This window comes from Brienomyrus brachyistius, chromosome 1, assembly GCF_023856365.1.
Source record: "Brienomyrus brachyistius isolate T26 chromosome 1, BBRACH_0.4, whole genome shotgun sequence".
NCBI lineage: Eukaryota > Metazoa > Chordata > Actinopteri > Osteoglossiformes > Mormyridae > Brienomyrus > Brienomyrus brachyistius.
Window position 1 is genome coordinate 22,230,420 of NC_064533.1, and position 14,610 is coordinate 22,245,029.

At 46.8% G+C, this 14,610-nt stretch overlaps 1 protein-coding gene across 1 annotated transcript in view; it reads left to right on the top strand.

The window, feature by feature from the left end:
- The window catches only part of palld (palladin, cytoskeletal associated protein), a 58,876-nt gene that overhangs the window by 25,320 nt on the left and 18,946 nt on the right, over nt 1–14,610 (top strand). The window contains 8 exon segments of the mRNA XM_049010733.1: nt 169–259; nt 1,042–1,159; nt 1,482–1,544; nt 2,123–2,264; nt 2,619–2,642; nt 3,540–3,659; nt 3,756–3,944; nt 3,946–4,093. Coding sequence (XP_048866690.1) covers nt 169–259; nt 1,042–1,159; nt 1,482–1,544; nt 2,123–2,264; nt 2,619–2,642; nt 3,540–3,659; nt 3,756–3,944; nt 3,946–4,093 — 895 coding nt within the window.

Genomic DNA, 14,610 nt, shown 5'->3' on the forward strand with positions numbered 1-14,610 from the left:
CATAGGAGGTTCAGTGTGTCTGTGCTGCAGTGTATTGTGGGAAAACCTGCCACAGACCAGTGCAACTTGATAATAGGTGACTTGTATGACTGTCGACAGGACAGATAGTTCTGTGATAAATGCTCTTCAATTTGCACCCACCCCCCTCACTCCCCCATCTTGCTCCAGGGGCTTCTTCCTCTGACTCTGAAGGTGAAGGATTTGTGTCGAGAGCCAAGCCTGGAGCTGGGTCAAAAACGAAGCCAGGAGTCATGTCACAGTGAGTGTGCTGTAGCTCAACCCCTGACCTCTGACCTCTGGAGTCGTTCATCTGGCCCCTTCAGAATATCTCTGGCCATGCAGGTCACTCTGTGGGGGGGGGGGGGCAGCCTGAAGCTGCCAGCCTGTATGGAAGTGACCCAGCTGAATTGCGTGTTGGATACAGACTCCATGTCCTACCTGCCTTGCCAGTATCCCTGATAGCAGCATGACCAGGGGAACTGTCACCAAGCCTCCCCCAAAGGGCGAGCTGATCAGAGATGAGGCCTCCCCTATTCCTGTTTATGCTGTTGGGTACCTCGGCTGCTTCGTCATATGATGTCGGGAACCATTAGGCAGATATCACCCAAGAGTCGTCTGGAGGGAGGGAGTTGACTGGCTGAGGAATGGGGTGACTCGTTGGTAGCTTGCTAGTGATGCGTTTGCATGAGTTTGTGCTCCTTTCGTCACGGACTGAAGTCGCCTTGACCCCAGATCCAAACCAACAGGCCAGAAGTGGAGATATTACACACTTTAGTGTGACCTTTGATGTGTTTCATTTCTGCAGATGTCTGTTGTAAGCTGTTGAGTATTTGGGTCTGTTTAGTTGGGGTTTTTATGTGTTTATTTTAGTGTGAGGTCTGCCAAAATGTCAGGGTTTATTGTCTTTTTGCTGTGTGTCAGTGTGTGGGTCTCTTTGTGGGTATTGGTGAGTGTCTGCCGAGTCTCTTTCAGGGTGAGTCTCAGTGTCTTTGTGTTGATTCTCTTTCTGGATCAGTTCCTGATGTTCCTGGTCTGTTTCAGGGCCCAAAAGAAGACCACTTCGGTATCACTGACAATCCGTTCAGCATCCCCCAAGAGCCCTGAGGTGTCCCCTCATCGCACCACTTTGGTTCAGTCCATTTCCCCATCTCCCCAGCGGGTTGGTATCTCCCGACCCCCTTCATAGCAATATATAAACAAACCAACAAGCCACACAGCATCGCACATGTAAACAAACGTGTACTCTCGTGCACATACTTGTTTAATTACACATAATTGTGAAGCCCTCCCCTGCTGTCAGAGAAGAGAGGTGGAGAAAGTGCTCCGATGTTATGCTGAGATGTGATCTATGATCAGGGGGGAGTGCAGTAGGATGAAGGTTGGCCAGCTCTGTGAACTGTGTGGATCCTGCAGCTTTGCTCATGAGCTGTCTCCTTTGCCACCTCCCCCCCCCCCCCCCCCCCCCCCCGCCCCTCCACCAGGTCCAGAGCCCTCTTGCTGTAGGAGCCCTGGGAGGAGAAGTTGCCCCCCCGGTCTTCACCAAGGTGCGTTTTAAGCCCCGTTCGTCCGACTTTGACAGCCAGTCACACTACCGGACAGGTGCGGTATTTTGGCCCCAGTCACCTTAAAGTGACACAATGTGGCCAAAGGTGACATCGGCACAGCAGATAAAGAGATGAATGTGACAAACGGAAAAGGTCAATGTTGAAAAACGTAACCTTAAATACATGCAGTAATGTAGATGACACATAAGAAACACTTCATCTGGTGAGCTCAAGGTATGGAGGGAGGGAAGGAGGCAGAATATTGATTTATTAATTATGACTACTTTATTAAATTGATTAAGTTGCCTGTTGAGCAGGAGGACACCTTTGGGAAACAGTAGATCTTCTTCTGTAGAGATTCACTGTTGTTTTTGTCTTAAGAGAGAAAAGCTTCCATTAGTGGACATGCAGAGTTCGGTCCCTAGTCTCACTGGCGGCCATTTTGTCCAAATGATTCCCCTGTTGTTGTGCTTCATTCCACTGAAGCTGAAACCCTGAACAGCAGTTACAGTGTGAGGGTCGGTGTGTGTGTGTCTGACAGCAGCCCCCCCCCCCCCCCCCCCGCGTGTCTCTAAAAGCCGCTGCAGGACACACAGGCCCAGGAGGGCCAGGTGGTGGTTCTGGAGTGCCGGGTCCGGGGCGCCCCACCCCTGCAGGTCCACTGGATCCGCCAAGGCGAGCAGATCCAAGACTCACCGGACTTCCGCATCTTGCAAAAAAGTGAGGGCTGTGGAACTGCGGGTTGGGGGGAGGGGTAATGGCGTGATGACAGTGTTGTATGATGCATCGCATAATTTTACTGAAATGTTACACTGCTTTCTGCTGGTAGCATGCTGCTTTACAAAGTCTTATGAAAATCTCAAAAGCTCAGATAAAGATAGGCAGCCATGATTGTGGAAGTGAATACTAATGATGTTGTATGGCTCTTTTGATAAGACATTGCTTATTACAGAGTATATGTAATAAACGCCATCAACCTGCAGAGCCCCATGTGACTTCTGACTATTTTAATGACTTTGAAGGAAGCTCCTACCTCACTGCCTTTTCTTCTTTCCCCTGTCATGTGACCATCAGAGCCGCGATCTACTGCCGAACCCGGTAAGACCCGCCCTTCATTCACCCTGCCCTGAATGTTGCAAAAAAAACATGAAAAAGTTGCAAAAACCTAAGTTAAATGGTTGGATGAGTGTTTAATATGAACAGACAAAAGAAATGCGATTTATGAGTTCTGCTAGGGTTCAAATCCCACAGACAGTCACTATTTATCACCCCAAAAAACCTGTTCTGGATACCAGCTGTCCTGTCTATACCTTTCCCTGTTTTTTGGCAGTGTTTCTCAACTGTTAGGTCGCCAAAATTATTTAGAACTTTTTTTTTTGTATTGTGAGAGTTCTTAAAATTTTTCACCCGAAATAAAAAAACTTTGTGTCGTGACTTAATGACCAAGGGAAAATATGGATCCTGAACAACTGTTTTATGGGATGTTGCCGCATTCCAGCTGCTTCAGAAAAGAGCAGCAGGACCCATTGCTGCCTGGAAAGGGTTAAGAACTGGCAGCCCCTGCAGACTGGAGCTGAGCTGAGCGGCGGGATGTGATCCAAGCCTGGGGCATCTGGAGGGGAATACGATAATTTAGCATTAGTGCCGATTCTAGAAGAGGGTGCTGTGAATGGAAACTGGTTTGGGCCAGGAGAACATGCCTCCCTACACAATGGCCAGGGAGGGGGCGGGTTCAAAACAGAGTCCCTCCTAGCTCAGAGAACGGTCGATCTGTGGGATAAGGTCCTGCTTGTGCTCTAGTGCTGGTTGTGGTTTGCCGAGCCTGTGAGAAGCTCCTAGCTGAAGCCCTTTTCAATGCTAAGTATGTGGGGGTTGCTTTTATAACTGGAGCATTTGGATTATGTGGCTAGGGAGAGGAGGGGGTGTTGTCAGAAAACAAAACAGTCACCATGGTGGAGTTCCGAGATGTTCTGAGACATGCTCTCTGTCTCCCAGAGGAGATCTGCACTCTGGTCATAGCTGAGACGTTCCCAGAGGACGCTGGCCAATTCCAGTGCACCGCGACCAATCGCTTCGGCACCACCAGCAGCACTGCCCAGCTGACTGTGCAGCCAGGTGAGCCAGGCTCCTCCTCCTCATGATAGCTAACCAATCAGACCACGTCCTCACAAGAACCGGCCAATGACAACCTGCTTCTCCCCACTTATCCAGCCAATGAGGACTCGCCCACCAATGGTAGCCCTGCAGGTGTGGACACATTGGAGGACCCGCAGTCCTTCCCTCCCCCACCACCACCCACTGAAATCAGTCAGTTGGAGCTCCCACCAAAGGTGGCCAATGCAGATATTTTTCACGTCAATGAACTGGAGTTCTGGCCCAGCACACTGGCCCCCGCAACAACAGAGGATGAGCCCCCCGCCCTATGAGGAGGCCATGCCCAACCAAGAGGCCACGCCACTGACGACGCCTTCCAGCGAGACATCACCCTTGCCACCGCCTTTCCCAGGGAAAAATGACCTGCCTTTACCTACAAAGCCCAAACCCAAGCTGTGAGTATACCCCCCCCACCCAGAAAAGGGCACAAACATTTCCCGTACTTCATGCTTGAAGTCACACGAAAGTGTTTTCACAGGCTGGGGTGAGAACTGCAACCTAGGGTATATGTCTGGTTGGCCGTTTAGCACACAGTGTCAAACATATTAGCTCACAGCGTAGAATGACTACTATAACGTCTAGGACACACAATCGCCCTACGGCATTCAGCTGTCAACACAGAGTGCGAACCGTGCTTGATATCAGCTGTGAGCCAATCCATCCCCAGATGCGGAGGAATGCAGGAAACACCCACCCAGAGCAGGATGAAGACACAGGAAGTGTTCATTTGTCACATATGCCTGTTGGGGGGGGGGGGGGGGGGGGTTGGCCGTGTCATTGGTGTTCTCTGATAGCACTTTGCCATCTCATTAATCTCCACTCGAAAAGGACAAGTGAGCAAACCAACTAACACAAAGTGGTCAGAATGTTCTGAAAATGCTCATATAAGACACACACACACACACACACACACACACACTAAGCTGCTTTCATATCTTTGTCAGGACCGTCCATCCATTCATTTCTATGGGCAAAACCCTAATCCCAGCAATAACAGCCTTATCCTCCACCCAGTACAAACCTTAACCATAAGTAACCAAACAAAATATAAGACTTCAGGCATTTTTAGTTTTTTGGTTGCAACATATGGGGACTGGAAAAATAGTAACATTGGGAACATTTGGTCCCTAAAATGTAATGTATAGCTGACCCCTCCCCCCCTCCACACACACGCACACACACACACACACACACACACACACACACACACACACACACACACACACTCCATCTGTCTTTTATTACTCTTTGATGACTGTTACACTAGCATGACCACCACAATCCCATATAAGTAGCAGGAGCTCTCTCGTTGACTGGGGGGGTCCGTTGTAGCTGATCGTTGGAGTTTAGCTCCTCCTCTGTTTCCCTCGTTCACCTGGCTGTCACAGCCCTGCGAGCTAACATGGCAGTGCCCACTGGACAGACTTCACCTCTGACATCAGTGTGAAGATGCCGACGTTCTGGGCGCCATCCCTGTATCTTCCACAGATAGCTTGATTTTACGTTTGTGAGCAGAGATGGGGGCTTTCAGAGTGCACTCTGACTTTTTACGACCTCTGGTCTTACAAAAGTCCTCGTTTCTGAATACAGTTGACGTAATGTAAGGCCCATTGAACAAACAATTAAGTCGCTTGCTAAACAGTGCTAAACAATTCTGGCCCCAATCAAGGTGGAAAAAATGAGCTGCTGTCTTGGCTGGAGTCAGCATGGTTTCAGGGTCAGTAATGGAGGCCATGGGGTTACTCTGTGAAGTTGCTGTCATCCTAAAGCTGCTCTACATCTCTCTGAAGCTGCTGATGGCTCCTCTGAAGCTTTTCTAGAGTCATTCTGTGATGTCGACCCTGAAGCAGCAGTAGAGTCATTCTGAGGTAGCGTTGATCGTGTCGCTGAATGGTCTCTTATAGTATCTTTAGCGGTGCCCTAGTTGAGCATCATTTATAATAAGATAGTGCCCAAGGACAATGAAGAGCACATCCTGGGCTCAAGGCAGGGGAACTCCCAGGAACAGACGTCATCAGATGCCATCGCAAAGCAGGGTACATATGCACACAGAAGGTAATGGGCTAAAGCCGGTACTGGATCAGCAGGAGAGGTGTGGGCTTTCTGCTCCAGGAGATGCAGCCTGTCATCAGGAGTCTTTTAGAGGGACATTGGTAGCTGCTTTTAGGGGATTCTTCAGCTTCTGTGGGTAAGAGGCAGTTCATTGTTTTACGGAGGGTGGCGGGGGGGGGGGGGGGGGGATGCTCAGATTCTAGGGGTGAGAGGTGGGAGAAAATTGGGAATTTGCCGCTTTTGGAGTTGAATGGAAGTGGTCGTCTAGCAACAAAATGATATTCAAACAAGTGACTACAGGTGGCCCTGTGGGTCAGGTGATAACCACACATCTTAGGTTCCCACAAAGGGCCATGCTATTGTATTAATAATCAGTACAGGTCACTCTACCTACCAGAGTATTGCTAAGAATATGGGTTTCATTTCACACACACACACACACACACACACACACACACACACACACACATTCGCACAGGTATACCCACTCGCGCTGCACTTACGAGGCCAGTACACATGCAGCTGCTGTAAATCCTGACCCGTGCTCCTGTCGGACCTGCTAACTTACCATCTAAGTGTGAGGTCACCAAGGCGTTAGGCTGGATTTATGATCTGGATTGGCGGCAAAACCTTGCCTCTGGGTCATAAAGCCTGCCAAATCATGCAGTCCGTGTATTCATATCTTTATGGTCTCTTGTGTCTGTGTCCTTTTGAGCCACCAGTGATTGCCAGACAGTCACATAGTCATGGTTACTGTCATGAACCAGGTGCTTGTCCAGGAGACCCAGAATCACAAACTTTGATTATCCAATCATAGTCCCAGTGGTGGTAATGTGTGTGTGTTTTGAATAATCAGCAGTATGGTGTGTGTTTGAGTAATCTGGAAATATAGCAGAGTAATCAGCAGTATGGTGTGTGTTTGAGTAATCTGTATCAGTGTATGTGCATATTTGTGTGTGTGTACAATGTGAGTGTGTGTTTGACTTAAAGGATTGGTTTAACTGATCTATATCTAATTATAATTTCATGTGTACTTTCTCTGTGTACTTCTATTTTTATAGTTCTGGAAATAATTTTATTAATTTCTAATTGCTCCTAACCATTGGCTTCCGCATGACCTGAAAATAATCATGGTTTATGTGTTGAACGTCACACTATAGTTCAGTTTAAAGTTGAGCTCTCCTTCAGGTGTGTTGAAAATACCGCAGTTGTAGGTGTAAGTTTGGCTGCCTGTGACCTCTGACCTCAGGAAATGTAGTACAGGGCAGGGAGGTCGACGCCAGGCTCACCCCCATGCCAGCGGAGGCCCAGTCGACGTCATAACGTGTTTGTACAGCGCTTCTATTGGAATGTGCTTTTCTCTTTGGCGGGGCGGTTTTCCTGTTTCTGACAACCTTACAATATTTGTCATATCAAGAGCTCAGTTAAATGATTAATAAGAAGAGACCTGCATGCTTGTTCTTCACATGTTATTTTACGGAATTGTGCAGAGAGACACACGAACATATGATTAACATACATGTACAAAAACGGTCACCAGAAAATTAGCTTGTTGTATATTCTTCTCACGTCTCCCGCACCATTTCACTGTGGCTAAAGTGGATAAAGCTGGATTTTTAGATGACTCCAGTTGCTTGCTGTTGCTGTGGAGATGACCTGAATGAGGGTCATGGGGAATCCCTCGAATAAATCGCGTCATCACTAAGGAATGGCAGGCTGGATTTGCGTTGCAAGAAACCCTGTGTATGATCAAGACTTATGACCTTTTAAACTTTGGTCGTTTTCCGGTCTGGTATCGTCTCTGTCGGATCAGCAGGACGCTGGGAGGGAGGTAGGATTTGCTGGTAAATGGACACCACCAGAATTTTGGTCGCCTGTCAATATAATTTGGCTTTGAAACAGTGAAAGGCAGGATAGGACACTGGTTTGAGAAACCAAGTAAGAAGGAAGGTCAGACAGAATGTGTTAAGAGGATGTGATGGTCACTGTTGACGCCTTGGAGGTTATAAGTTGCAGGCAGTGTAGTGTAGACACTCTCCTGCATACAAGCAGATGGCTGCCAGTTCATCTTGCATAACTTCCTTGTGAGTCAGTGAGGAATGGTACAGGAGCTAAGGTTTACGAGGTGTGACCTGGAAACGCAGTAATGCTACAGTAATGAGCACATCCGGGCGGGAGTGCTGCATATGTGTTGGCTGGGGGGCACATTCCTGTGGTGTTGGCACGGAACGCTAGTGGGAGATAGTCACCAATGTAGGACATGGTGGTTAATCATCAATGGGGGCTATCACCGAACAAGCACTAATGTTGAACAGGCCCAAATGTTTGATGGGTTATAGCACTGAAGTGCTTGCACTGCATAAAGGCTAACCTTGATGGGAGCTACCACTAAATAAATACTGTCACTGGATAGATGTTAATACTAGTTTGGTGTTAGCGAAGAATGTGAGCTAACACTGGATAGATGCTGATGCTTGATGGACGTGACATGAAATAAGTGTTAACACTGGAGAGATGTCATTGCCTGAAGGGAGAATTATGCAAATCAGCATTAACCATTTAACATTAACTATTTAAACTTCACAAGTTTAGGTTCAGCGTCTACGACAAGAATACAAAACCCTTGTCCCTCTTGGAATTAAAATAGGGAGCCAGTCACAAATTTAAGTTCTAAACCACTAATTTCCCCAAATCATACATTTTGAGGGACATAAATAATGTTTCAAATGCTTATATGGTTGTTTGAAACATCTGTTATTTACGGAAACCTGCATTTACATAATGGTCCCCAGATCACCAGTGTGGAATGTTCTGAGGGTAGCGTGCACCTCTCTATGTTTACTGCAGCTGCCAGGACAGACCATTTCAGGGGGCGTGGCAGGGTGTCAGTCCAGCAGGCTCATTATGTTGCCTCTGTTCTGGGGCCACACACACACATGCAAACTTTGTCTGTCCTCTGTAAGAGGCCTTTTGAGCTGAGGGAGAAGAGATGGGAAATACCACTGGGTTCCGCTGTGGGGGGACGAGGCGAGTTCTCTGAAAAAGACAGCTCACGGGGGGGGGGGGGGGGATATGTGTGGCAACTGAACAAATTGCACACTCACTTCCTGCTGAGCCTTAAACGAACTGAGCGAAAGAGAGAATAAAAACCATAGCAACTCAGTGACCTAAGGATTCATATAAGGGCTGGTCTTAAATGTGATGTGCATGGGCGCAGGCTTAGCTTAGAAGATGATGGGGAGATGTGGGTGACCTCAAACTCCATTATACTAAGCTGGAAAGCATAACTATCCATATAAGGAAATGGGGGAGGAGCTGGCTTTAGGATCTTCATAAAACAAAAAGAATACCTTCACAGTGTGTGGAGTGAGAGGGGCGTTTACCATCCAATACTGATAATTGCCAACTGGCCACACCCACAAACCTCAACAAAGCACCATTGCTTTACAGAAGACCCATAAAAAGTTTCCTGTGTTTGTTAAAAAGTTGCTGACTGGGTTGTGTGTGTGTGTGTGTGTGTGTGTGTGGGGGGGGGGGGGGGGGGGGGATGGAGGAGGCGGGGTGCAAACCACCGCGCAATTAACCAAAACAAGATAAACCAGTTTTATCTTGATTTGTAAAACATGTCAACCCCCTGTTTCTCCACCCTTGGTGAGTGTTTATGATCATCTTCACTTTTCCGGGGGGGGGCTCCTCATTTTAATGGACGTGATAGAAATAGCCCAAATTCACATCAAAAACATTCTGGCAGTGGCATGTGATTTTGATCTTGCTCTGAAATCTTGCGAGATGGATGATGATTTGTGGGATATCATGACACAGATTATCGGGGATTAGTTTTTAGTTTTAAATTACAACAATAAGTGATGACGTTAGGTCTGTAGAAGATCATCTGTACTCACACTGATGATAAATGTCGGTGTGGTTTGGGGGCAGGGCCTGATGACATCACTGCTGCACACTGACGCGCTGATTTGCCCGTCACATGCCTTCAATCATACATCTCAGTTGCTGCTCTTCTTCACATGTGTCTCACCTTACATCTGGATTGATCCTCACCTCTTTCCGCCTTGAGTGCTGCTGGTTAGTCATTTGTTGTTTTATCCGTCTTACTTGCATGTTACTCACCAAGATCTGGAATTTTGCTGCCATTTGGGAAGAAAAGGGCTGTCTGGATTTTTCTGGTTTATTCATAGTCTCTATGGGGATACCTGATTCGGATATGTGTGCCTGTGTCACTCTTTTAACTGGTTAGCGTGACCTGAATTTTAATAATTTGTATGACCGGATGATCAAACCAATAATTTCTATGATTTGAAGATCTGATCAGTGTTGACCCCCCCCCCTTGCCCCCACCATAGCTGTGTAGGATTCCTTCCCAGTGACCCTTTACAGCAGAGTGGGCATGTTTTGGTGTTTTTATCCCTGAAGCATGACAGCAGCGCGCACACATCACAGGGGGTGGATTCCAAGAAAAAAAACCTCAACCCCCCTCCCCCCCCCCACCATAACTTTTTGGATAGCTGGCTTCTTAGTCATCCTATAAAGAAACATCAGGATTTGAGGGAGCCCACTAAAACAAAAAAAAAAAACTAAAAATAGGTCTTGCACGCGAAGCACAGCTTGCAAATAGCCAAGGTTCAGCACAGCATAGGCATTCGGGAAAGCAGGCACTTTATTTGCTGATTACTTACTTATTTACTTTATTTATTTACTCCCCTGGTCTGACAGATGGCAAAAAAAGCTGAATTACCCTGTCAGACCTTGTTACCCTGCATGCATCCAGGGCCATCCTGCCCATCTTATCCTCTTTGTAATTGTAATAGACTGTGGTCTCAGGAACAGGGAAGAGATTCATTTCAGACACATGTGTTTGTGAGTAAGTTGCCGTAATGGTACAGCTGTCGCACAGACTCTGGGCCGACCAAATCCAGCACTGTGTAGTTAAAACTACATTACTGTACCCTAATGTGCTAAATGGGTTCCCTCATTTGTAGAACTGGTTGCATTATTGCTGTTAGTAGCACGAATGGTAGCACGTGTTAGGAACAGTAATTATCAGTATAAATAGACGTAGCGGTTTGGGGGTAGTGCTAATACTGTTAGTCATCTTCCCTCCAAAGGTGAAACACAGTAACTATGCTGACCCTGAAACCGGAAAAGGGGGCTTTGCTTTGGTTTTACTGTGGATTTTGTAGCTACCGTAATTTTTACACGGTTTTCCTCAACACCGAACATAGTTAAACTCTGATTTTTTTTCATACATACATAAAACTACCTAAGAGACCTAATTTCCATCATAATTCAATTCAATTGATAAAATATGCAGTTACAGTGTTTTGCCTTTGTGGGGCAGTGATGGTCAGCAGTGGTAGATGTTTTGGCAGGACAGGCGGTCCCCATGTGACAAACGAGTTCTGTTCCCTAAGTCTGTGGTCATGTCGAATTTGTAGGTAAGTTAGAACAGGTGCATACAGGTCTTATATAGCGTCAGTTTGTCGAATGGTTGCCTTAGTGTATCGTGTATATTATCATGCCAATGACCCGCTGAGGTTGCACCATGTTTTCCTGAGTATCATAAAGCAGTGAGTGCATTTGTTATTGTGAACAATTATATTTAACTCAGATTTTTACTATAATAGGTTTGGTGGAGCATTGTCCACAAGTACAAGCCTTCTGTAAGTTAGATGTTAAATAACAGTACAGATCAATATGAGGCATGAAATAGACAGAAATGTAGAACTTGTGTTTCTACTGAGATATTACAGAGGGTAAAGGTAGACAAGGTGTGTGTGTGTGTGTGAGGCGTGACGTGAACAAGAGTCTCATAGCCATTCTATGTCAGCTGAAAGACAGGACTGCTCTACAGGACTGTTATTGTGAAGGCTGAGCGTGTAGCTGGTGGGACTTTTATTTTGAAGGAAGGCTATGAGCACAGCTCAGCTCCTAACACCGCTGCCCAGACTGCACTGAGTCACAGCAGAGAGGCTCCCAGTCAGCCAGTTGCACTCAGCCTATATAACCCGCTCTACCTGCGGCTGTCTTTTCACACAAAGAGCTACCTCCCTGACCAGGTGGGCCCACGGACGCCCCCCTCAGGTAACCCTGGCACATCTGCCTACCTGCACAGTGGGACAGCAAAGCTTTCATTCATTTTGGGCAAAGTTGACCCAGATTCAGAGGGCGGGATACGAGGCTGGGTGTAATTTTTACCAGATCCTGCAGCGGAGAGGTAAAGCATTTAGTATCAGGCTTTTTGCTGCTCTTGGGGGAGTGTGTGTGTTGAGCGGGGTGGGGGTGCTTTTTTGTGGTTGATGTTGTTGTTAGTCTACGGTGATATTGATGGGGGTTCTGTGTGTCAACAAGAGGCTGCATTCAGATTGTGGTCAGTTTGCATTCAGACTGTGCAGCATCTTGTCTTGGACGTTATCGCCAGTTTTCTTATAGTCTTACTCCAGATGTCCACGTAAAAGATCATGATACCTGAGTAGGATGAACTCTGTGTGTGTATGTGTTTCTGTTTTGTGAAAGCATCCTGCGTTTTTTTTTTATGTGTTCTATGCAGTTCGAACAAGAATGATATTGACAGTGGAAAGTAGAAAAGTGCTTTAAATGAAAGAGGAGGAGAGACAAAGGGGGGAGAAAGGAGAGAAAGGGGAAAGGAGAGAGGGAGAGAGAGAGAGAGAGAGAAAAAGAGACGGGCAGACTGGAAGAGAGAGGGAGCTGGAGGAAGAATGTGAGTTTTTTGCCCCGTAATGAAATGTTTATGGAAAGTTGGATGGTTCCCCACTCACTGGCCACTGGGAAGGTGGAGGGGGGTAGGCAGGGGGGATTCTGATGGGCGGGGTGCAGCTGCTGGGTTTCATGGACTGCTCACATTTACAGAACCAGGGTAGGGCTCCGGTTTTGATGGGGGGGGGGGTTAGGCTGCTATTGGATCATTTCAGTGATGACTGCGGGTCGGGTACCTGGGAAGGTGGTGGTCATGTGGTTTCTCTACCAGGAGTACAAGAGTGGTTTTCTGAGTGAAGGAGAGAAGGCTAACAGAAGTGTTCACAAGCGTCCATCCCAGGGTGACTGGATGCTGCATCCTGTGTCTGCCTACATGCTTAAGCAGAACTGTAAGACGCGTTGGATGAACACGTCTGATTCCCCTAATTTGAGATCTGCTACGGTTCAGGTGGCTCAGCCGCTAGAAACTTTTTAAAGGGTAAATATAGTGCTGTCTCCCCCCGTTCCTGGAGTGACAAACGATTCTGTGCCTGATGTGCGATTGGCTGCCCTGCAATGACAGACCAATCAGGTCGCGACTTGGTCGCCTCTCTCTCGGTAAGCTGGGCAATGTGTGCAGGGAAGCTTGTTTCGTGTGTTTATGCTGTCGTTGTAAAATCGAACCAGAAAATATCTGTATAAAGAGCCCGAAAATAGACATGGGCATGTCCTTTCAAAACAAATGCCTTTTTACAACTTTGCTTGCCTAAGGCAGTGTGAAAGTGTCATGAATGATCATATTATTGTTCTCCTGGTCTGCGAGGAATGATTGGTTTCATTTAAAGGAAAGTTACAGGTATGCTGCTTTGCAGAGACTGAGCTGACCTTTCTGGCACTCCTGTAAACAAACACTCACGCTAACAGGTTCCTCACAAGAGTCTGGATGAGATTGGCTATGTTGTTTTGCCACAGCGTATGTCCTTGCTAAAAGAATCCAGCCTCAAAGAGAAGACAACTGATCTTTATGTCTATTGTCAAAACAACCTTGCAAACAGTAAATAGCGATGAGTTGCGTAAGCCTCAGTAGCAAAAAGAAAGACTTGTTTGGTTACAAGGTGGAAGAGCTAATCATTGGGTAGCAATACAAACGGTGTTAGGTTCAAACAGGGCTTTGCTTATGTTCTGCAGCCAGGGACAGTCAGGGATGGTCAGGTAGATACATGAAGGATCAGGGGTTTTGGTGCTGTTTTATTAGGGTACTAACTGTAAGGGTGGACAGTAAGAGGCAGTTTAAGGTTTTGGGGTCAATCTGTGTTTTAATATTTGGTGTTGGATTTGGGTGTTAGGTTTGTCGGAATTTGAATGACCATCTGGGTATTTGTTAACGTATCAAACAATATTAAGTAATATGACATCAGTAGGAGAAATAATGGGTTTGAAGAGGGGATATGATGGTTTGATGCTCTGCTGAGGCAGGTAGAGAAGGTGATGTAATGGAAGATCGTAGGATGGCAGCCTTTGTCATTATGTGACAGAGGATCATTCCTTGATGTGATGGATGGCTCTGTTGCCATATGCTTTGATGAATGTTGGGCAGTACAGGTGAAATCTTGAATCATATTGTTGACTGTTGTGATGAGGTCATGGATGCTGTCACAATCAGATTAACGTCTCATGTTTTGATGATGGAAAGATTGTGGTGAATGCGATGAAGTAATGGTGGGCACGGAACTGTGTAAAGGCCAGGTGTGTCGTGCCTCAGTTGTGTAAATTTACCTCTGGACACGCTCCCCGCTCGGCACACGGGCACTGACGTCCGTCTCGTTTTCTGATAAACACTTACTGTTGGGAGCAACAGTCAGTACATTCGCATGCACACTAAGAAAATCGAATTATTGTGTTAGTCCGACTGAAATCATACAAATTGAATTTCCTGAAGTTGGAATAAGACACCCAGATAATGCAACTGGGAGTCGATTTTGTCCTGCATGTATACGTTCAATCGGACCCAAACTGGCCTAGGTGCCCTGCTAATACTCCACAGTTCCCTCCCTGGGCTTTGACCCAGAAGTAACAGAAGAAGCTGGTACACAGAAGAAGAGCACGGAGCATAGCAGAGATCATGTTATTGGTCCGTCCAACACCATAC